Raw genomic sequence first — 24,285 nt, forward strand, 5'->3', positions numbered from 1 at the left:
GGGGGGACTCAACGCCCCCCCCCCACACACACACACCCAAAATCCGCTGAAGGAAGGGTTCCAAGAATGAGAGCTATGATGGAAATAGTCAAGGAAGACTTTCTAGAGGAAGTGATCTGAAGAGGGGCTGGCGAGGAAAGAAGGCTGAGGAGGAGGAGACCCCTGTGGCGGGAGGGAGTTCGGTCAGAAGGACCCAGAAAAGATCCCCGTGGCTCGGACAGAGGAAAGGAGAGGGAGCAGGGCAACAGAGGGAAGGGCTGGCAGGGCTTCTGTGTCCTATGGCCAGATGCCAATGTGGCAGGGGCAGCGGCTGAGCAGGACAACAGCTGACAGCTGGAGGGGGGCCACCAAACCCTCTGAGTGCCTCGAGTCAAACATCACTGGGGGTATCAGGGCAAGTGCTCCCAGCCAACATCTGGAAAAGAGCTGGAGGTCATTTCTCTGGGCTAAGCCTCTCCTTTTTTTGTTTGTTAATCCTCACCTGAGGATATTTTTCCATTGATTTTTAGAGAGAGTGGAAGGAAGCTAGGGAAGGGGGGTAGAGAGAGAGAGAGAGAGAGAGAGAGAGAGAGAGAAACATTGCTGTGAGAGAGACACGTTGATTGGTTGACTCCTACATGGGCCCCAACTGGGACCAGGGATTGAACCTACAACCCAGGTACGTGTCCTTGACTGGGAATTGAACCCATGATCCTTTGGGGCTCAGGCGGGGGCTCTAACCACTTAGCACACCAGCCAGGGCTGGGCTGAGCCCCTCTTGATGGGACCTGAAAGCGAGGAAAACATCCAATTCCCTGACTTAGTGATACCTCCTATACCGAAACTCCCGGGAAGAAAATACTGATGAAAACCAGCCTCACTGCTATGGCAACAGCAACCCCTTCTGACTTCCCGCCAGACTAAAGGCCAGATGGGAAAGTCTGCCTAGCAACAGTGGTGGGCGTCAAGAGCCCCCACCCAGGGGCTTCCGGATTCCCCTTCCATTATCGTCCCGGCCTTGGCTCCCATCCCAGCCTCCCTGCTTCTCCTTCCAGCAGAGAACCACAGCAGCTACCCACACGGAAACAGGCCTTCACAGCTCAGTCTGTGACTGATGTCACCACTGTAATGTGGGATTAGCCCCATTGGACAGATACAGACACTGAGGCTCAGAGAGGAGAAGGGGGTGCTGCCAGCCTGGTGCCCTTCCCTTTGCTCTCCAGGGTGGTAAAGGTTTGCTTATCTGTGCAGGTCTCCTGCTCTGACTCATCTGTGACAAAAGGAATAAATGAGTGGGAGGAGTGTCATCCCTCCATCCTGTCCCCTTCTTCTTTCCCTGGTAACCCAGCAGTTCTGGGCCTGGGGGTGCTCTGTGCTGGACCAGCTCAAAAGAGGGGAAAGGGAGGGGTCACTTGGGGCCTGAGAGCCAGAGCAGTAAGAAGAGTGGAGAAGCCCTGTGCAGGGTCCAGCCCTGCTTGGCAGGGGAGGGGGTCCCCCCCAGGAGACTGAGCTGAAATGTTTCCCTTCAAAATGCCTGGCTCTGAACTTTAACCCTAGTATCAAAAACGGTGGCTAATATTTTGCGCGCACTTACTGTCAGGCTTTGTGGCAAGCACTTTGCCTGCGCCTTCTCACTTTGCCCTCAACCACGAGTGAGGGATGGGTCACTGCCCCTGTCCTAGAGGGGGGTGTGCAGCTGAGATCTCAGAGCTGGAGGGGGCAGAGCTGTGATGAACCAGGTGGGTCAGGCCCTAGAGCCCAGGCTCCTAAGAGGTACTACAGTCCCCAGGAGACTTCTCTTCTCCTCATCACCCCCACCCCCCACCCCCCCCCCCCACCCCGGCCACCACCCGCCCCAGCCTCCAGCCCCAGGCTGGCTGAAGACTAAAGGGCTGGCAGAGGAGCTGACAAGAGGGAGTGGAGCTGCCTCCTGACTCCGGGCCCGGGGCCAGAGCCTGCTGGAGGGAGAGGTGTGCTGTGGAAGCAAGGGTGGAGGGGGGCCCCTCCTAAGGATGGCCCCTGCCTGATCTGCAGGCCTGGGCTTCACAGGAAAAGGAAGAAATGGTTTGTAAGTGCCTACTATGTGCATATGCTGAGCACAGCACTTTACAGGTGGCGTTTCATTTTATCCCCAGAAAGACACTAAGATAATAGCTAACGCTTATTATATCCAAGTATCTCTTGCTTGCTTAGCAGGCTTTGATTCATTTAATCCTCACAGAAAGCATGCCAGGTAGAGACAGATCATCCTGGCTTCCCACATGGGAAACTGAAGCGTAAGGAAGAGAACTGCCCAAGGTCACACAGCAGGTAGCGGTTCGAACCAGGTCTTCTGGCGCCAGTGTCCACGAGGAACAGACGTACTGTCCTGCTAGGGGAGTGGTGTCCCAGAGGGGGAGAGTGAGGCCCTTTCTTGAGGCCACCAGGTGTCAGAGTGGGGTTGGAGCCCCATCTTCTGGGAACATGTGTGGCATTATGGCTTATCTAGTGGCACCTCCTGGATTGATGGGCCCCTTTGGCACTGCTGCCTCACCAGCTCTGCCTGGAAACACCGAGGCCATGGGGAGCAGCTCCAGCTGCAGACGCTTGCCCAGGGCTGCCCAGAACCGAGCAGGGGAGCATTTTTGTTCAGGGTATTTTTGTCTGGAATCACACACCCAACTGTGATCCTTTCCAGCGATGGCATCAGCCCGCGTCGTGGAACAGTCCATGAAGGACCCTGACGCCAGGCATCGGAAGGGACCCAGCATGCCCCACTGCCTCCCCGGGCCTCTGCGGACCTGTCTGTTCAAACAAAGGGTTGAAGGATGTTCTCTGGGACCCTCCTGGCTCCCAAAGTCCAGGATCCTCTGCCCGGGAGCTGCCCACTCAGCACAGCCCTGCCTCCCACATGCACCGCCTCCAGGAGCCTGACCGTGATCCCTGCTAGCCGTAATTACCGCAGCTACCGCGTCCTACACCTTGGCTCAGTGCCAGTGCTGTGCTGGGTGCTTTTCATGGATTCTGTCACTGAGTTTGCCCAGCAGCCTTAAGAGGCATTTTACAGATGCAAAAACTCAGCTCAGAGAGGCTGAGCAACTTGACTGTGCTCACACCCCTGAGGAGTAGCAGAAACGGGATGTCTCAACATCACCTGGTGCAGGCCTTGATTAAACCATGCCCCCTCCCTCCCTCCTACCTCATCCTGTCCCATCAGGCCTCAGGGGGCCAACCCGCCCAGCCTGTCACAGCTGACAACCATGGCATGATGCCCAGGATGGGCCCCAGAAAGCCTCTCATTTTGTTGGGGGAATCCCTGTGTCCCTGGTGGCCTATCTTGGGGATGACAGCTCGTAGCAGCTTGGGGACAGCAGCCTACTCAGATGGCACTGGGGGCCGCTGAGAGCAGACAGGCAGTGACAGGCTGGAGCAGCTGGAATTGCCCGAAGCAGATCAGGCACCTGCCCCCCACACCAAGCCCAGACCCTTCTCTCTAACATTGGAGGTCTTCAGGACCGAGGCAAGAGTGTCTAAGTAAGTTATAAACCAAGCTAACAAACTCTTAAATAAGGTCTGGACAGCCAGGCTGTGAATTTCAACTTCTCTGACTCCTTAAAGCTCTGTCTAGAACAGCCGTGGGCAAACTACGGCCCGCGGTCCGGATCTGGCCCGTTTGAAATGAATAAAACTAAAAAAAAAAAAAAAGACCGTACCCTTTTATGTAATGATGTTTACTTTGAATTTATATTAGTTCACACAAACACTCCATCCATGCTTTTGTTCCGGCCCTCTGGTCCAGTTTAAGAACCCATTGTGGCCCTCGAGTCAAAAAGTTTGCCCACCCCTGGTCTAGAAGACAGCAGCATCCTCCGGCTTCAGCCGGCTCTCCCATCTCTGCCTTCCTTCTGGGCCTCATGCACAGGTCTGGACACATGCGTAGGCAACATCCACACCTGCCCTTCTTCCCAACACAGTCAGCTTTTGTCCCTGGGTCTGGGGGTGCACACACCAGCCACACGGGCTGTCCACTGGAGAAGCCCGGCGGGCCCTGAAAGTGGGCTTGGGGCTGACTGGACAGGGGGGCTGGGGTCTGCCAGGAGTAAACCGGTCAATCCTCACTGGAGACATGTTCCCAAAGCAGAGTCTCAGGCCACCTGGTGCCTGCGCTCTGGAGGCAGCACGGGGAGGGGGGAGGGGGGGGCGGAGGAGAGAGAATAGAGAGAGCTTGGGATTTGGCGTTGGAATCCCGGCAAACCGCAGCTCTGCGACGTGCCTGCTGTGACTGTGGCCCAGTGAATTCCCCTCGGGGGCCCATTTGCTCACCTGGGGAACAGGGATGACAGTTCCTGCCTGGTAGGGCTGCAGGGAGGAGTAAATGCAATAAGATCCACGCGAGGGTTTGTGCTTTGTTTGCAGACTGTTCAACTCCACGCTAACCAGCGTCTCTAAGAAGTCCCCTCTGTACCACCCAGATCCTCAACATCTTCTCCTGGATAGCACTGGCCAAACCCGGCTTGATCTGAGAGCACCTGAGCCCCACAGAGGCAGGGGCTGTGGCTCCCACACCGCTGAACCCCGGCATCTAGCACAGTGCCTGGCCCAGAGTAAGCAACAATGACTACCTGACTGGCTGAGTACATGAAGCTCTGTGACTATTCACCCGGCTTTCCGTCTACTCACGGGGTTTATTCAAGTATATCACACATTCACTGAGGGCCTTCTGAGGGCCGGGCCCGAGGTCCAGATGTTCAGACACCTCTCCAAGCCTCACAGAGCTCAATCTAGGGAGAGAGTCCACATGGAAACAGGAACAGATCCCGACAGTGTGGTGCCTGCAGTAATGGAGGAGGTGGGGGCAAGGTGTGGCCAGAGCCCGAATGAAATCAGCGATGTGTGGTGGGGCTGCAGGAGTACAGAGAAGCTCAGAGAGGAAAGAATGGGTTAGCTGGCCTTAAAGAGAGGGGGCAGGGCTTCCAGAGGTCAGAACGGTATATGCAAAGGCACTGGGTATGAGGTGAAGCTGGCGTGCTTACATCAATGTGGCCGGAGCTCAGGGACTGGAGGTGGTGCGTGCTAGGGTTGGTGGGCCAGCCGGACAGCCCAGTGTCCCACTGATTAGACTACTGGTCCTCAAATATGTGGTCCCCAGACCAGCATCATCAGTGGAACCTTGGAACTTGTTAGAAATGCAAATGTCTCAGACCTACTAAATCAGAAACTCAGGGCAACGTCCACAAATGTGCATTTTACTAAGCTCTCTAGCTGCTTCTGATGCATACTGGTTTGAGACCCCCAACTCCACCCCTAGTTAGACTTCCTCCTGGAGGCACGGAGGAGCCATTGATAGGTGGTAAACGGGCAGTTGGGGGGTGGGGAGGCGGATCAGAACATCAGAATGGCACCTGATTGCAATCACTGGGCAGTCTGGTGAGGGGCTGGTCAAAGGCCCACAACTGAAAGTTGGCCCCACATGGACTTCCACCTCCAAGTGGACAGAGCTGCTGTGTGTGGCAGAACAATCTATCTTCACATGTGAGGGAAGGGGCCACTGGGAAGTCAGAGACCCTGCTGGGCAAAGGGGCTGTTGCCAGGGTAACCACCTGTCACTGGGAGAAAGGGGACAGCTCCTTACCGAGGGTAGGGACGGGGGACTGGTTATTAGGGCAACTTGCCCTTGGACGGGACAGGGCAAGGGAAGAAGGATGCCTGCTTGTTCCCAGGTACCCCATCCCCATCCCAGGAGGGAGCCCCACGCACCCCAGTCCCCCTCTGACTGTATCGAGCCCTTCATCCCCTCCTCTGTGCATTTGGGCTCCAGGCGACAGTTTCCTTTCATGAAGCCACACCCTCCTTGTCAAAGCCTAAGGGCTGAGGGGCTGCCTCCCTGGTTATAGCAGGGGCTCCTGTATCCATGGGGAGCCTCTCTCAAGAGACCTGAGACCCTCACCTACCAGGCCTTCCCTTTCTCTGCCAAGGCTGGTTTGGGGGCCAGTACTCCTGTCTGGGGCAGTGACCCAGGTCGGTGGCAGGGCTCTCCCACTCTCTCTTCGGCTGCACAGTGACAAAAAGAGGAACAAGACGACGACGTGTGATGGACGCAGAGGCACACTACACAGCGCATCAGGGAAACCTGATCAGAACAACTCAGGTCCAAACTGAAGCTCAAAAGAGAGCAAACGGAGCTCTCAGACCTGGTAGAGCACAAAGCATGAAGGTCCTGGAGGCCCAGAGGCCTGGGTTTGAGTCCAGCACCAGCACTGTCACCTTGGGCAGGCTCCGTCACTTCCTGAGCCTTGGCCTCCTCACCGGGACGTCAGAGATGATATGCGTACCCGCCTCCTAGGGTTCCCATCTGAAGTGAGAAACAGCACCCGACGCCTCCCTGCGTCTTCGTCTCCCTCTTTCTCAGGGAGAAGGGAGCAAAGGCCCCCGATGACCTCTCTCCGCTGGTGGGACATCTGGCGGGGAGAGCCCTGGCTCCGGGGTCAGACACACTCGGTAAACCCTGACTGCCGGTACTGTGATTGTTACTACTAATCAGCGGGCCATGAATGGAGCCCTGATTTCTTCTGCCCCGACCCCCGAGGTAATTTACACTTGCTAGTGTAGTCTTCATTCACTACAAGCTGACACAGGGATGTTTTCTAGAAAGCAGGAGCCATGAGCGTCTTGGTTTTCCTGCAATGCCCAGCCCAGGCTCCCTGCCAAGGAGCACCCAGGATGCGCAGCATGGAGAGGACTTGGAAATCATCTCCTCTCACTTAGTATGCAAGGGGAAACCCTCCTTCCTGGCCACATCAAGCGCTCGAATGCCTCTGGGGATGAGGTCCTTAGTCCCTGCGGAAGGTGGACAGAAGGTGGACGGTGCCCAGGACTCCGGGGAGGCTGAGCTCCACGGAGTGAGCAGAAGCTGAACAGGCAGCTGCTGGAGTTGGGGCTGCAGGGAACTCCCAGGGCCATCCCCAAGCCCTAGCAGCCTCGTTCCCCACCCCTCCCGCTGGGAGCTGATAATAGGAGTGGTTCTAATTATGCTCTAATTGCTTTCTTCCAGGCAGTTTCTCTGGAGCCAAGGAGTTCAGAGTTCATGAATAAATGAAGAGGGAGGAAGCGGGGAGGGATGTTTATTGATCCACAAATCTCTACTGCCAGTGTCTGCCCCACAAACGCTTAGGCAGGGAGCTGTTCTGAATACATACACTGAAAGAACATACACACCACAGCCCCCAAGCCCTCTCTCCCAAGGACTGCTGGGAGTTAAAACGAAGGTTACAAGAAGTGTCCTAAACTGGCTTGGGGTCCCAGTTCCAACTCTGCCACTGACTTGCACTGTGGTCTCAGGCAAATCCTAACTTTCCGGGCTGTAGAGAGTAGGGGGAAAGGTAATGTCTGACAGCCCCTCTCAGAAAACCCAGATTTCAGGATGTCAGTGGGAATCATCCAGTTAGACAGAACCCGGAGCCGGGCCAGGTGGGCACTGTCACCCTCACCCTCAGGTTGCCCTTTCGCCCAGATGCCTCCTTCTCTAAGAACTGGCCAGGCAGCTGGGGGCCCCAGGGAAGTGGCGGGAGGAACACCCACACCTCCATGCAGGCAGGACGCTTGGTGGGGAAGAGCAGGAGCTCTGGATGTTGATGTCTGCTCAGCCACTCACCCGCTGTGAGGCCCCGGGCAAGGCCCTTAAGTTTCTTGAGCCTCAGTTGCTTCATCTGTTAAATGGGAATGACAGGCTATGTGGTGAAGGTTCACCCAGGGCACATAATGGCCTTAGCCGAGTGCCTGGCATATAGGAAGCATTTGGCAAGTGGTAGGTAGATATGACTGCTAATATTGTTAACAACCCTGCCAGGTACAGATCGGTGACTTCGTTACAGATGAAGCAACAAAGGATGGGTCAAGCAGCTGACCCAAATCATTATGAAGTGGTAGGATTTGAACCCAAGCCCATCTGACCCGGAAACCTCTGTAGCCCAGTCTTATTTCTCCACTGTGTCTAACCCATCCCCAGGAGCTGGCACATAATAGGTGTCCATAATAACGTGCCAAGTGACAGAGAAATGTAGAAAAAAATTAGTATAACAGGCTCTGTTTCTAATGACCAAGGTAAGGGTGGGTTTATGGGGTAGGAATGAGGCCAGATTTCCTTCAAAGTCAAAGCAAAGTGCTGGTTCTGCTTTCTCAGCGGCTGGGGCCCGGCCAGGTGGGATATGGGGATCCTTGGTATGTGCTTGTGGAAGGAAATCTTCTTTTTTTTTTAATATATTTTTTTTATTGATTTTTTACAGAGAGGAAGGAAGAGGAAGAGAGTTAGAAACATTGATGAGAGAGAAACATCGATCTGCTGCCTCCTGCACACCTCCTACTGGGGATGTGCCCGCAACCAAGGTACATGCCCTTGACCGGAATCGAACCTGGGACCCGTCAGTCCGTAGGCCGACGCTCTATCCACTGAGTCAAACTGGTTAGGGCTGGAAGGAAATCTTTTACCCCTTCCTGACTTCCACTAAGAAGCCAAAGTCAGAAATCCGGGCTTTGGCATTCGCCGGAACCTCTCGGCCACTGCCGCCTGTGTGACTTTTGGCAAATGACTTCGGTTCCCTGAGCCTCAGAGCCGCATCTAGGGAATGGGGATAGCGACGGCCCACCTCTGGGCTGCTGCGGAGGAGCTATGAGATGACGTGTGCAAGGCTGTCTGTTAGGTTAGGGGTGGGGCCTAGAGCCAGACTGCCCGGGTTTGCACCCCAGCACTGGCACGGCCTGCAGCCTCAGGTTCTGCTTCTGTACAACTGTCACTAAAGAAGGGTGGAGTGAGGGTGAATGAGCCACTACAGGTGAAACCGTTACAACAGTAGGCAGCGTGCATAAGTGCTCAATAAATCTCTATTAGACTACGCTGCGTGCAGAGAGCCCGAGTTCATTTCACACCTGGGGAAACAGAGCCCCAAAGAGTGTGAGGACTTGTCCAAGGTCCCAGAGCCAGTCCACGGCAGACCCAGGCCTGTGTGGGAACCTGCTGTATGCAGGGCCCCGGGAGTCCAGACCTCAGCTTGCACAGATGACCACAGACCTTTCACAGACCTGGGCCATCCTACTCAAGGCCTGAAGACTCTAGGAGGCGGGGGGGGGGGGGGGGGGGGGGGGGGGGGGGGCGGAAGCTCCCCTCTCCTGTCCTCCCTGGCGGCTCCAAGGCTGGCTTAAACCAGCAGGGTGTGTCAGAGGGCAGGGAGGACTGACCCACCTTCCTGGCCCACCTGGCTGGCCCCTCCACTCCCAGGCTGGCTGCAGAGGCCTCAGAAACAATCCAGGGACCTGGACTGGAACACCATTTGTCAGCCCTGCATGGTGGTGACGGGCTCATCTCCATGGCAACAGTACAGTGTGAAGGCATCCTGGCATCATTAGGGAGCGCGCTGAGTAGTATAAACAGAGGCTGCAGTAGATTACACGCCTATTATGAGCAGTCTCAGGCTCTGAGCACTGGTAATTATGCCTAATTGTGCATTTAATTGTGTAATTGAAAACCCACATCTCTGGATCAGGCTGGGGCTGCAGAACTTACGCCCCCCCCCTCCAAAAAGAAGAGGCTTAGGAACCACCCTTACCCGGAAAACCCTATGGCGGCCTCCCCTTCTAGGGAAAGTGGTACCCAGAATAGTCTCAGGAGAAAAGTGCCTATAGACTCCCATTTCCCCTATTTCCTGTGCCAGGTTCTGAGATTTGGGGTGGGAGGGGGTGGAGCATGCTTAAGGCAAAGGCACATGGGAAGAGCAAAAAAACGCTCACAATTTTAATTATTCGTACTAGCTACCATTTTGTACTATTGCCATTGTCCTCTCAGGACCCAGACCACATCTGGTGGCTCCAAGGGACCTGGGTCATCATTAGCTCCATTATTCATCCAAGTGGTCATCCACTTACATATAAATTCTTAATCACTGCCAGGGACAGGGAACTCACCACCTGATTGTCAGTCTGCCACTGCAATACTCTCTCCCCCATCCCCAGGGTCACAGAGCGGAGAAAATGAGGCTCAGAACGAGGCAGGGCCAGCTTCAAGTTGCACAGCAAGTGAGTACAAGAACTGTGGGATTCTGGCTTGTAGCTGAGGGCATTTTTTTAAAGATATGTTTTTACTGATTTCAGAGAGAGGAGGGAAGAGGGAGAGAGAGATATAAACATTAATGATGAGAGAGAATCATTTCTCAGCTGCCTCCTGCATGCCCCCTATTGGAGATGGAGCCTAAAACCCAGGCATGTGCCCAGATTGGGAATAGAACTGTGACCTCCTGGTTCATGAGTTGACGCTCAACCACTGAGCCATACCAGCCGGGCTGAGGGCATACTTTGCATGTACCCTAAGGTGCACTTAGGATTGTGCCAAGCACCTTGTGGGGTCTTCAGACATATTTGCTGAATGCAACTCTAGGCAGGGTCAGGGAGTGGCATTTCTTATTCTCTGATCCAACAGCTATTTAGTTTTTCTCGAGTTTAGGAAGCTCACCAGTGGTGACCAGGGGTTAGTGATGGGTCAGAACCTCTTGCTCTAAATCTCTGTGATCGGAGACTTCATTTTACAACCAAACATACCATGTGGGCATTAGGGATGGAGACAGCACTCATTCCAACAGAAAGAGGAAAGAAGATGTCCCCTGGGTCCCTGACAATCTGACACCGGGTGTAAAGCCTGGAGCAGGCCATCATAGGCAGGAGTCTCCTCCTGTCTCCAGAGCCTGACATCCACCCTCCTACCCTCCCCCACCAGTCAGTCACTGCTGCCTGCAGCAAGGTGGGCGCTGTGGCAGCAGCTCAGATCTCCACCTGGGAAAGGACAAACTCATTGATGACTCAGAGCTGGAGTCCAACCTTCTCCCTTTACAGAAGGTCAAACCTTTCTGACTCCCTCTGAGTGAGTGCCAGACTCTGTGCCCAGCTCTCTCCCTGCAGTATCTCAGGTCACCCTTACTACAGTCCCCATATTACAGAAGAGAAAACCAAGGGACAGTCAAGGCCACGGCCACAAGATTCAGCAGAACCTCTGCTCCAACTTGGGCCTTCTACTGGCTGAAAAGGGTATCTGTCCCATTTCCTACCCCACAGTATTGGTTCATGGAGTCTGCTTTCTCATTTCCAGGGCATTCAACAGTGTGAACCCCTCGTGAGCTCCTACTCGGCATATCCTACCTCAAAGGAGCCTCTGTCAACTCTTTGAGGCAGGTTATTACTATCCTGCCTGGCAGGTGGCTCAGTTGGTTAGAGCGATGTCCTGATACGCCAAGGTTGCGGGTTTGATCTCCGATCAGGACACATACAAGAAGCAACCAACGAATGCATAAACAAGTGGAACAACAAATCAATGTTTCTCTCTCTCTCAAATCAATAACAATTAAAAAAAGATGATTACTATCCTGATTTAGAGAAATTCAGGAGGAAGGTCAGAGAGGTTAAGTGTCTAACCCAAGGTCACCAAGCTACAAAGAAGCAGGGGTAAAACTCAAACCCCAGCCTGACCCCAAAGCCCAAGCTCTTCCCTTGCCCCCGGATTCTCCAGCTGCTTTGAGAGGCAGGGGTCAGGAGGCCAGGAAAACCCATTAAAACCTGCAACTGCAGACATAGCTCTTCTAACACCCTGGTGCTTGCTGGCAGAAGTATGTCTCAGGGAGACTTGCTTTGCTGCCTGAGACTCTCCCTGTCTCCGAATCACCATTCCTCTCCTTCCTGATCAAGGAGGGAGGCCAAGGGCACTGGGACTGGGATTCCCAGGACCAAAGGCAGCTCCACACCCTGTGGCCTGGAACTGGCTTTGAAAAAACACATCTCTGGTCTAAGCCTGCTCTGCTAGCACCCACCCCTCCCTGAAAGGAGACTTCAATGATTAGAGCTTGGTTCAGATGTTACAACTGTCTTCACATCCTTTCCCTTGATCACTCATCTGAAGCCTAGACTGTATCTTGTTTCCTTGGCAACGAGTCACTTCTTTCTTTTGAGCCTCAGTATACTCATCAGTAAATGGGTATAAAAACAGTATCTACTTTATAGAGTTGTTATGAAGGCTGATAAGTTTTCAAAACAGGTCAATTTCTTCCCTGGGTAACTTTTTCTCAACCTGCATCATAGTATCCTTAAACCCAACACCAGCATTGGGATGAATAGAAATAGGGATGGGGATGGGGGTTTGTGGAGCATTTGAATAAGTAGCTCAGAATATCACGTATCTAGTAATATTGTGTATTGAGGAAGGATTTAGATTTCCCCATCGCCTTCCACATCCAGCATCCCACAATCTTACAGGGGGAGCAATGGGCATGCAAGGTAGAAGCTAGGAGTCCTAGGCTTGGGTTTGAATCCTCACTCTGTCCCTACTGTCTATGTGGCCATGAATAAGCCAGAGAGTAACAAGGGATAGGTATACAAGGAGCCCGTGCCTGGCTCATAGCAGACACCAAACAAAAAGGTAGTTATTATTGTTACTGTTATTTCTGCTGAACCATACACTTTCCATATAAAGAAATTAAGACTTGAAGAGTTTATGGGCATGACTCTGACCCCTAAATCTCTAATGCAGGCAGACAGGGGGGCGGAAGTGACTAGTCCAAGCCTCAAGGCAAATAAGAGCTAGCCACCGGGAGCATATCGCCTCGGCCAGGCACTGTGCTATTCGGGCACTGTCTCATGGAATGCCCCAAACTGCCATGGGGTAGGAGCTGCTGTTCTGACTACTTTCTAGGAGAGAGGCGGAGGCTTAGAGAGGGTAAGAGAGGCTTTCTGGAAGTCACAAAGCAAGGCAGCAGACTGACTGAACCGGGAGATACTGCTCCTAAGCTCTGGGCCAGATTCTATTTCATTTTTATTGATTTCAGAGAGGAAGGGAGAGGTAGAAACATCAATGATGAGAGAGAATCATGGATCGGTTGTTGCCTCCTGCACGCCCCCTACTGGGGGGTCGAGCCCACAACCGAGCACATGACTGGGAATTGAACCATGATCTCCTGGTTCATAGGTTGACGCTCAACCACTGAGCCACACCAGCTGGGCTCTGTGCCAGATTTTAGAGTGGCTGCCATTTATGGGGGGCTTATCTGAAATAATCACCCACCCACCCCTGCAAAGGAACAGAACCAGGGCCACCCCCAGTCCCACAGAGGCCCCCTTCTCCATTCCACCCTGCTCTGCCGACATCATAAGGGTCTTGAGAACTGTTTGTCCTCAGTTCATCTGCAAAAGGGAGCTGATCCCCCAGCCCCCAGCTGTCTAAAGGGGTCAGTGGCCTGGACAGTTTCATGCTCCTGACTCCCAGGCGTGGCTCAAGGACCTGAAGCACCCAGAGCAGAGCCAGAGGCTCCCCAGGAAGCCATGAGCTTGCCTTAGCAGCTGCTTCAGGGCGCAGGCCCCCCGCAGGAGCCATCTCCCTCCAGTCTTCCCCATCACTCTCCTAATAACCACATCAATCAGGTTGACCACGTTTCACACCATTACTCGCAGCTCAGCAGGAAGCTACACATTTCCCCCCTCACCCACCACCTTCCAGAAAGCAAAGTACGTTCCAGAAGGGAAGAGAATGAAACTGCCACTTTTCTGAGTACCTATTATGTATACGGCACTGGCTAAGCCCTTTTTACAGCTCTGAGAGGTAGCGACGACTCTCTGTGACAGGAAGAAAACGGCTCCAGAGGAGTGAATGCATGTGTCCAAGGTCACACAGAGCTGGGACAAGAGCAGCCACAGCAGTGATGGATGACTGAGCACCCACAGGCTCACGCTGCCAGGCGTGCGCGTGATCCTATTGAAATACTATCGTTTTCACTTTTCAGATGAGGAAGCGGAGGCTTGAAGCAGTGAACAGACCTGTCTGAGGTCGCACACTGCTTAAACGTGAGCCGCAGCGGGGCACAGGGCGGAGAGGGTGGCTCTCTGCTCAGGCAGAAGAGTGCTCGATCCTGGTTCCGTCACTGACTAGCGTAGTGATCGCGGGCACATCTCATCGCCTCTCTGAGCCTCAATTCCCTCCTCTGAAAAAGGGGATAAGAACATCTCTCCCATCATGTGGAATAACAGTAAGAAGGATAAAAACAGTAAAACAGCTAACTTTTATCAGCCATCTAACATGTACCAGGCATTTTGCCAAGCACTTTACATATGTAAGCTCATTTGGTTAAATGAGGTAATGCGTATAAAGTGCTTAGCACAGGATTCCAGAAATGGGAGTAATAATGGCGATGATGAAGAAATTGATGATGACTCCCTTGGGCAAATCCCCTCGGTTCATCCTCTTACGGGAAGAACAGTGGCCTGTAAGGTTTCAGGAAGGGGGTGGAAAGAAAGGCAGGGTCTGGATGGGGGAAGGAAAAGGGATAGACATTAAAATTAGGGAGTGAATAGCATTAATAATGTCAAGATGATACATCAAGTAGGAGCCAGGAAACCAAGGGACCCAAGATATTCTACAGATGTCCGGGCTGGTGTGGCTCAGTGGTTGAGCATTGAACTATGAACCAGGAGGTCATGGTTCGATTCCCAGTCAGGGCACATGCCCAGTTTGTGGGCTCGACCCCTATATGGGGTGTGCAGGAGGCGGCCGATCAATGATTCTCATCATGGATGTTTCTATCTCTCTCTTCCTTTTCCTTCCTCTCTAAAATCAATAAAATAATGCTTTTTTAAAAAAGATATGCTAGCCCTCGCTGGTTTGGCTCAGTGGATAGAGCGTCGGCCTGCGGACCAAAGGGTCCCAGGTTCGATTCCAGTCAAGGGCAAATGCCTGGGTTGCGGGCTCGGTCCAACATGCAGGAGGCAGCCAATCAATGATTCCCTCTCATCATTAATGTTTCTATCTCTCTCTTCCTCTCCCTTCTTCTCTGAAATCAATAAAAATATTTTTTTTAAAAAAAGATATTCTACAGAATGGAACCAGATTGTGATGCATCGAAACCTCCAGGCCAGCCCAGACCTCATCCCAGAGTCCCTGATGGGCAGAACTGGCGGGACCCTAGAGACAGAGGCTAATGGTTCTTCCCCTTTTACAAATGGAAAAACCGAGGCTTGTCCAAGTTCACAGGACGTCAGTGACAGAGTTGGGCTTGAATCAGGCCTCCTGCCTCTCAGCTCAGGGCCCAAAACCTGCTGCTTCCCACAAAGGAAGAGTGCAGGGGGGCACCTGGATACTTGGGCCACAACTCCAGGAGAGCATTCCATGGTATATACATCATTAAGATAATAGCAATAAAAAGCTAAGGTTCGTTCTGTGCTTGGCACAGTGCTAAATTCATTATGAGCACTCAATCCTGGCAACAACCTTACTTAACAGATGACAAAACTGTGGCTCAGCGAGGGTAAGCAACTTGCCTGAGATCACAGCTAGAAAGAGACAGTCAGGACTCAAACCCGCCGAAACCGGTTTGGCTCAGTGGATAGAGCATCGGCCTGCGGACTGAAGGGTCCCGGGTTCGATTCCGGTCGAGGGCATGTACCTGGGTTGCGGGCATATCTCCAGTGGGAGATGTGCAGGAGGCAGCTGATCGATGTTTCTCTCTCATCGATGTTTCTAACTCTCTATCTCTCTCCCTTCCTCTCTGTAAAAAATCAATAAAATATATTTAAAAAATAAATAAATAAAAATAAAAAAGAAGGACTCAAACCCAGGTCTGACCTATCAAACTCCAAGGCCTTGCCTCTATAGAGTCCACCTGAATGGTATAGCCCCTACCTGCTTCTCCTACAGTTCATCTTGTAAAGTTTTCAGCTGAGAAACAAACAGCCTCTTCCTTCTCTGACCCTTTCCATTGGGTGAGAAAACAGACTCCCTTCTCCCTGGGTCCTAGGATAATGTCAGGCTGGTGAATGCCAGCATCTGGGAGCACTTTACGGAAGCTGCCAGGGAGCAGAGGCTCCTGGGGGTGACAACTGAAGGGACTCACTCTGCAATCCGCTCAGACAGAGCAACAGAGCCAAGAGACCAATTTTCAAGTCCCTCTTCTGAGCACCTCCCCAAATTATCTCATGTAACCCTCACAGGCTGCCCAGCCAAGACACAGGAGATTCAGAATCCCAGCCAGGTCCTGTCTAACTCCAGATCCCCTCGAGCTGGTGAGCCCTCTATGTGGAAGAGTGGGACTTAGCTTAGCTCGAGAGAGCTATGGAAGCAGGTGAGTGGGAGGCAGGGAGATTACCTTCCTTCACCACCTCATCTCTCTAGAGCAGTGGTTCTCAACCTTCTGGCCCTTTACATACAGTTCCTCATGTTGTGACCCAACCATAAAATTATTTTCGTTGCTACTTCATACCTGTAATGTTGCTACTGTTATGAATCGTAATGTAAATATCGGATATGCAAGATGGTCTTAGGCGACCCCTGTGAAAGGGTCGTTTGACCGCCAGAGGGGTTGCGACCCACAGGTTGAGAACCGCTGCTCTAGAGCGAGAAGTAAGCACTTCCCAAGGGACTCCTGACTTAATCAGGGCCAGAACTACTTACTAGTATTTTATAAGTAAGACAACAGAGGATGCTGGTCAGCTGCCTGGCTGCAAAGCCTGGCTCCTACCTATAGAACTTTGGGCAAGTTACTTTATAGGGTCATTATGAGGATTTAATGAGTTAATAGGTGGGAGAGTGCTTACAAACACCTAGTAAGCGCTCCCTAAAGCTAACTATTGTTATTTTTTTTAAAAAAATAATTTATCATTGCAACCCTCATCTTTTATTTTGTATTTATTTATTTTTGTTAATCCTCACCTAAGGATATTTTTCCATTGATCTTTTGGAGAGAGTGGAAGAAAGAGGGAAAGACAGAAACATCAATCTATTGGTTAGATCCTGCACATGCTCCAACTAGGGCCTGGGTCTGGGAGGAGGCTGCAGCCAAGGTGTGTGCCCTTGACTGGAATCGAACCTGGGACCCTTTGGTCCACATGCCGACGCTCTATCCGCCCGCTGGGCCAAACTGGCTAGGGCAAAGCTAACTATTGTTATTATCATCAACAGAATGAGCCTGGGACAAACTATTAATAGTACTTATCTTTGGGGTGTGAAACTGGACATACAAGGAAACTTACCTTTATCTTCTATTCTGTTTGATTACTTATTGATTTATTCATTTTTACAATATGTGTGTATTACTTTGCTAAAAGCTCTAGTTTAAAATTTAAACACGAACAAGTACAGAAAAAAGAATCTTCTGAAAAGTTTTAGCACTTGTTGGCATTTTATGTTCCTCAGAGCAGATAAAGAAGGGTGTTTCTACTGTGCGCCAGGAGTTGCCAAAATAACGGATTCATTCATTTGTTTTACGAATATTAATGGAATGCCACGCACTGTTCCAGCTGCTGGGGATTTAGCAGGGAACAAAACGGATCACGTCTGCCCTTCTGGAGTTTCCATTCTACCTGATCTTAATTAATCTCCTCTGCAACCCTCAAGGATGAGCAATTACAGATCGGCAGACCAAGACGGCCAAGTGAGGGGAGTCACTTGCCTGCCTCCCACAGCTGGGAGCAGGGCTACAGTCTTCTAGTCTAGGCTGTTTCTACCACTGCCCAAGAGGGCAGGTCCATGGATGGCAAGTTTGGGGCTGGTGCCCCCAAGAGGTGAGAAACAAGATGAATGAGGTCTGCCCATCCAGGCTCAAAGCTTCACTCTGTATTACTGTGCACACCTATGGTGCAGAAGGGGCCATGGCACAGGCAAAAGTGGAGACCAGGTCACGGAGGCAGGCATAACTCACATTCAGACTTGAGTTTTGTCCACGGAGGTTCCCATGCGTCTCTAACCAGAGGAGCAGCACAGCTTCAACAATCCCTTGTTGTGGGGCCTCAGCTCTAGGGTAGGCAGAAGACCCTGGCCTCTCCTTAATTAAGCACCTTCCCAAATCCACCTGCCAGAGCCTGAACTGAAGGGCAGTCAGTTCCCTTCAGCTCCTGAATTCACTCCACTAGCCTCCCAGAGACAAGAACCCGAGTTCCCTAAGCTGGGGTTGGGCAGTGTCCTCAATGCTCCCATCCTCCCAGAGCACCCCCGAATGCCCAACTCCATCAGTGCCAGCCCTGAGAGAGGACTGCTCTGCCTGTCCTCACCCCTGATGCCCCGGTGGAGCTGATGGCTGGTGGAACACCCATGCCACAGTGGCCACAGTCAAAGCAGGGAGGGCGGTTCAGCACCTGGTTAGTCAGACTGGCCAGTACCTGGCACCGCCGTGTGACCCTTTCCAGGGAGGTGGTTCTCCATTCCCAGGCCTGCTCAGTCAGGGGGGTGAAGGGAGGCAGAAACAGCACAAAGGAGCGAGCGGGTCTTGGAGTCTAAGATCCCAACAGGATCGTCACTCACACGGATGAACATGGACCAGAATGGTCACAGATCTAGAGATCTGCCAAAGAGAAACCCAGAGAGACACGCACAGGAGCTGAGACTTTGTGAGAAACATTCACGGGGCGGAGACCAGAGGCAGAAGCCCAGAGGCAGGGAGACCCATGCAAACAAACGAGTGATCTAGGAAAACACACGGCAGGAATAACAACGGATCCACAAACCAGCCCGGGTCACATCGCCAGCCACAGTCCCACAGCGCACCTCGCAACAGGAGGCCCGACGCGTGGAGCCCCAGGCGCCGGGCGGGCCGGGGACTCGCGCGCAGGGCGCACTCCCGGACTGGGGAGCGCCGGGCGAGAAGCGCACACAAAGAGACAGCACGGCCAGCGGGAGCTGGCTCCGCCCGTCCGCTCCGTGACTCCAGACCACCCCCCACCCGGGCACTCTCAGCAGACACACACACAGACACAGCACCCACCCGCACGCCCAGGGACCCCGCCCCGCCGCGCCCCACCCTGCTCCGGCCGCCCGGGAGCGAGGCGCTCACCAGCTGCAGGCAGCAGAAGGCGACGAGCGTGCAGCGCCCGCTGCACTTGCCCATGGCTCCAGGGGCCGCGCAGGCCGTCCGCCGCGGCGCCCCTCTAGCTCGGCGGCCGCCGCTTCCTCCGCCCCGGGCCGTCTCCGCGTCCTTCCCGCTGGGCGCCCCGGGCGGCGGGGCCGGGCGCTTAGGGCCGGGGCCAGGAGCGCGGGGTCCTCAGGGCCGGGGCGGGCCGCTTGCGCTCGGAGTCCATGGTCCGTCCACCCGCGCGCTGGCTCCGCCGCGCCGCGCCTCCTTTGTCTGACCGGCCGGGCGCCCGGCGCGCCTCCTGCCCCGGGGCGGCCGGCGGGGAGCGCGGAGCGGGGAGCGCAGACACCGAAGGCGGCGCGGCGCGGCGCGGAGCAGCACTGCCCAGCTGGGGCAGCCGCCCGGGCGCTCCGCGGCCACGGCTTCCCGGCCCCACCACGTGGCTCCGCCGTTGCCGCCGCCACCACCGAGAGGGTGGGAGGGAGGGAGGGAGGAAGGAGAGAGGTGGGGCGGGGCGGCCGCGGGAGGCGAGAGGAGGTGGGAAGGGGTAGGGCAGTGGAGAGTTGGGGGAGAGAGGCGGGGAGTGAAGTGGGAAAAGCGCAGGCTTGGGGGCTGACAGCCCTCGGTCAAACCCGGACTTCAGGGCTTGCTCACTCTCTGTGTGACCTTGGGCAAATCACATCACCTCCCTGGGTCTCAGTTTTCTTAAACAAAGTAGGAATAATAATGTCTTTTCAGTGTTGCCATGAAGATGAAATGTATTTATGTGAACAAAGCACTTAGCCCTGTGCCTGGCCTCCCGAGGGCTCTGGACACCCCTCTGTCCAGCCTGTTTTTAGGGTCTTGGGGTTCAAACTTTGGCCCTCCATTTCCCACTCCAGTTCCCAGATCTGCTCCTCGTCCCAGCTTTCCTCCTGAAGGCCTCGTCACATTTTCTTCCTTCCCTCTTTTTTTCTACTGGCATTTATTGAGCCCTGACTGCATACACATCCCCGGCAGCCCTGGGATCCAGAAATGAGCCCTGCTGTTCCAGAACCCACTGATCGGGCATCCCAGTCAGGCTCTCAGGGGCAGGTGTGCCTAGGGGGCAGTGGGGAAGGGAATGGGAAAGGGCTTGCTCTAGGAGACTGCCTTCTCCAAGACCCCCCCCCAAAAGCTCTCAACTCCGAAACACATCCCAAATCCATTTAACCATCGCTGCCCCACAGCTAAGTTTGTTTGTTTTTTAAATCCTCACCTGAGGATATATATATATATATTTTTAATTTTAGAGATAGAGGGAGAGACATCAATCGGTTGCCTATTTATGCACCCCAAACCTGCAACCTAGGTATGTCCCCTGACCAGGAATCGAACCCACAACCTTTTGGAGTATGGAAGGCCAGGACCACACCTAACTTCTCATAGTCATCTTGATGATTAGCATCACTCAGGTAGGATCCCTCATCCTCCCTCCAGGCTTCTCTATCCCTTCTGGCCTGTGCACTGCACCTTCCAGCTAGTATCTATGAAATACCTACTATGTGCCAGGCTCTCCACTGGGGAGAAGGCGGTGCACCAGCCTCCGCACTCACTGCGAGAACAGTCTAGTGAGGAAATGTCATTAAAACAAGAAGCCCTGGCAGAACGTTCCTTATTCTTGCCCTTCCTCTCCACTCTCACCAGCCCTCTTGACTCAGAAGGCAGTATGATATAGATTCAGACCATGGTTTGGACCCGAACAGCCTGGGCTCCAGGCCCAGCACTGCCACTTGGAAGCTGCTTACATAGTGAGCACTCAAATGCACGCTTATCTACTCCTAGGACTGGCTACGTGGTTTGTGGGGTCCAGTGCGAAATGCAAATGCAAGGCTCCTTGTTAACGAATTAAGAATGATGACACGCCGAAACCGGTTTGGCTCAGTGGATAGAGCGTCGGCTTGCGGACTGAGGGGTCCCAGGTTCGATTCCGGTCAAGGGCATGTACCTGGGTTGCGGGCACACCCCCAGTAGGAGGTGTGCAGGAGGCAGCTGATCGATGTTTCTCTCTCATCGATGTTTCTAACTCTCTATCTCTCTCCCTCTCTCCCTCTCCCTCTCCCTTCCTCTCTGTAAAAAATCAATAAAATATATTAAAAAAAAAAAAAAAAAAGAATGATGACACGGCAGAGCACGAAACCAAGCCCAGGGAGGGCCTTGCACGGCTAAAGCCAGCCCTCTCCCCCCTGGATGACTGAAACGGTCTCTTCACTGGTCTCCCTCCTCCACTCATTCCTTCGCTTGCCACCTAGTATTTTAAAGTACACAGGGTACTCGCAGAATTGCAACAACATGTGCTGAGGTTTTCACTTGGTATAACAAGCTGAGATAATAGTGGGAACTTTTCTCAGCCCTGCTCGGGGGAGTAACAGCCGGGTCCCGCCAGGTTCCATGACTAGACAGCCTTCCCGGAGTCTGTGAAGTCCCTGAAACAATATGCAAAGCCTCGCATGAGCAGATGTGCTTTTTCTCTGGGAACAGGGTCCACAGCTTTCATCAGATTCCCCAAAGAGTTCATTTCCCACAAAAGAATAACAAATCAGCCCGCAAAGGATCAGCCCAGCTGTAACAGTTCTCTACCAGGTCCTCTTTGAGGTCTCTTCCAGACCCCAGTCTCTGCCAGTTGCTTCTGTGACGCTATCAATGCAATTCAATAATAATAACAATAATAGCTGCCATTTATTGGGTCCTCCCTCTAAGCCAGGCACTTGACATAGATTGTCTCATTTAATCCTTATAGACTCCACTGGGGCTGTGACCAGCCCTTGCAAAGTTTTTGGCTCTATCCTGCCTGTGACACCTGTTCCAAGGCCTGGCTGACTCCCTCTTTTTTTATGTTTTATTTTTTATTGATTTCAGAGAGGAAGGGAGAGAGGTAGAAACATCAATGATGAGAGAGAATCATTGATCCGCTGCCTCCTGCACAGCCCCTACTGGGGACAGAGCCCGCAACCTGGGCATGTGCCCTGACCGGAAATCGAACCGTGACCTCCTGGTTCATAGGTCAATACTCAACCGCTGAGCCGCATCAGCCAGGCTAGCTGACTCACTCTTAAGCCTGTCTTGTGGGAACAGGGATGGCCTGGCCAAGCTCAGCAGAGCTAGCCTCCGCCTCTGGGTCATTCCCACCTATTACAAGTCTTATCCGGGTGAACCACGCACACACCATGCCATCTCTCACTTCCGGGCTTTGCATTATGTTCTTTCTGTCCAGACTGCATCTCCCATACAAATTCTTGCCTGAAGAATTTATATTTAAATTTCAAATCTCAACTTCCTCCTGGAGGCCTTCCTTAACGCTGCGATTTGGGGGAAGGGCCCTTCCTTTGGGCTCACAGGTAGTCTGTGATACCTTTCTTACAGCTTTTACTGAGATTTTCTGTACTTGCCTGATTTTGTTTCGTTCCCCAATAGACTGTGAGCTGTACGAGGACAGTGACTGTTATAAATTACCTCTATATCCCATAGGCCTCTGATGATATCAGCAGTCAGCAAATATGTGGAGAATGGATGGTCTTCCCAGCCTCAGGCCCTAGTGTAACTTGTGCCCTCTTTACCACTGGAGAGTCCAGGGTTCTAAGGGGGAGGGTGATCTCATTATAGGAACAGATGGAATTGTCTCAGGCAAGAAGTTGGAGGGGGTTCAGAGCTGGGGATGACGTCAGGAGGTGCTTGGAGTAGTCGACACAGAGGATAACTAACCCTTCAACTAGGGAAAGTTTGTGGGGAAAATGAAGAATTTAGTCATACAGGAAGAGGCCCAGTAGGAGCTGCTGAAGCGCTGAGATTCCTGGGGAGGTAAAAGTGCCTCCCTTGGCTTAAGCTAGGGCGAGGCAGTGGTTGAATCTTAGTCCCTCTGGGGCTTAAAACACTGAAAGCTTCTGAGAAAGTTTCCTCATCAGATAGCCAAAATGTCAAACCTATATCTCCTTCGTCCAGGTAAGAGGACTGAACGTGCTCACTAAGTATAGTTTCTGGGGGTGTTTTCTGCTATCAACGAATTCTCCAACACCAGCTGGTTGTCCAACAATTTAATTCAGTTCTGGCACTAACTGCCTGGATTAGGGTAGGGCCGCAGCGTCAGGGTTCAGTGCCACAGACTGCCTCCTCTTCCCATGCTGGGCCCCAGCCACGCCTACTTCTGATCAGCCAGCCAGAAACCGAGAGTTCCCACCACCACCTCCTCAGGTTCCATAATTTGCTTGTACACAAATTCGCAGAACTCAGGAAGTTAGTTTACTTACCTTCACTGTTTATTATAAAAGCTACAAATGGGCCAGCTGGCGTGGCTCAGTGGCTGAGCGTGGATCTATGAACCAGGTCACGTTCCATTCCTGGTCAGGCCATATGCCCTGGTTGCAGGCTCCATCCCTAGTGTGGGGCGTGCAGGAGACAGCTGATCAATGATCTCTCTCAGCATTAATGTTTCTCTCTCCCTCTCCTTTCCTCTCTGAAATCAATAATATATATATTGATACAAATATATTTAAAGCTACAAATTAGCGGCCAGATGAAGAGGTACATTGGGCAATGTCTGAAAGGGTCCTGGGTACTTCTGTCCCTGTGGAGTTGGGACACACCACCCTCCTAGAGGGCTCACCAACCCAGAAGCTGCTCTGGCTCTCACTGTTCAGGAGTTTTCATAGAGCTCAGTCTCCAGGCTGACAGTTTCCACTCTCCAATCACTTGGTCTTCCCGGCGATCAGCAGCATCCTGAGTCTATCCTGGGGGTCCCCTCACGGCAACCCTTTGAGGAAGGGATTATCAAAAGGGACTCCCGAGGGACAAGGGACACTCCTATCACTGAGGACACGCCAAGAGTTTTAGGAACTCTGGGCCAGGAACGGAGATAAAGACCAAATATATTTTTGTATTATATCACACATATTCTGGTTTCTCCCCGGATGGCATAAATCCTTTGCCTTTTGTATTATATCACAATCACAAACACCTATTAAGCATTCTGTGCCAGGCACTGTTCTGAGCAATTTCAACGCATTAATTCATTAACCCTCACAGCAACCCTTTGAGGAAGATATTATCCCCACCCCCATTTTCTAGATGAGGAAACTGAGGCTCGGAGAGGTTAGCTCACTTGTCCACGGTCACACCACAAGGAAGTGGCAGGATCAGGATTTGAACCTAGGCAAAACGACAGTTCTTTACAACTCCTATTCCATTCTTTACAGAGTCCAAACTTTTTCTTAGCATCAGACCCCTTTCTTCAAAAAAAATAATAATTTCTAAAACTGCTAATAGTAGAATGAGCCCTAGCCAGTTTGGTTCAGTGGATAGAGCATTGGCCTGCAGACTGACGGGTCCCGGGTTCAATTCCGAACAAGGACACATGCCTGGGTTGCGGCTCGGTCCCCAGTGGGGGGCATGCAGGAGGCAGCCAATCAATGATTCCCTCTCATCATTGATGTTTCTATCTCTCTCTTCCTCCCCCTTC

General features: G+C 52.7%; 1 protein-coding gene across 1 annotated transcript in view; it reads right to left on the reverse strand.

The window, feature by feature from the left end:
• NKAIN1 (sodium/potassium transporting ATPase interacting 1) overlaps positions 1 to 19,266 on the reverse strand; it is a 38,423-nt gene extending 19,157 nt beyond the window's left edge. Inside the window, exon 1 of the mRNA XM_036350642.1 lies at positions 18,798 to 19,266. Coding sequence (XP_036206535.1) covers positions 18,798 to 18,851 — 54 coding nt within the window. The 5' untranslated portion in view covers positions 18,852 to 19,266. The remainder of the gene's footprint in view (positions 1 to 18,797) is intronic.
• Between the last annotated feature and the right edge of the window lie 5,019 nt (positions 19,267 to 24,285).

The sequence above is a fragment of the Myotis myotis genome, unplaced genomic scaffold, assembly GCF_014108235.1.
Source record: "Myotis myotis isolate mMyoMyo1 unplaced genomic scaffold, mMyoMyo1.p scaffold_m19_p_2, whole genome shotgun sequence".
Lineage (NCBI taxonomy): Eukaryota > Metazoa > Chordata > Mammalia > Chiroptera > Vespertilionidae > Myotis > Myotis myotis.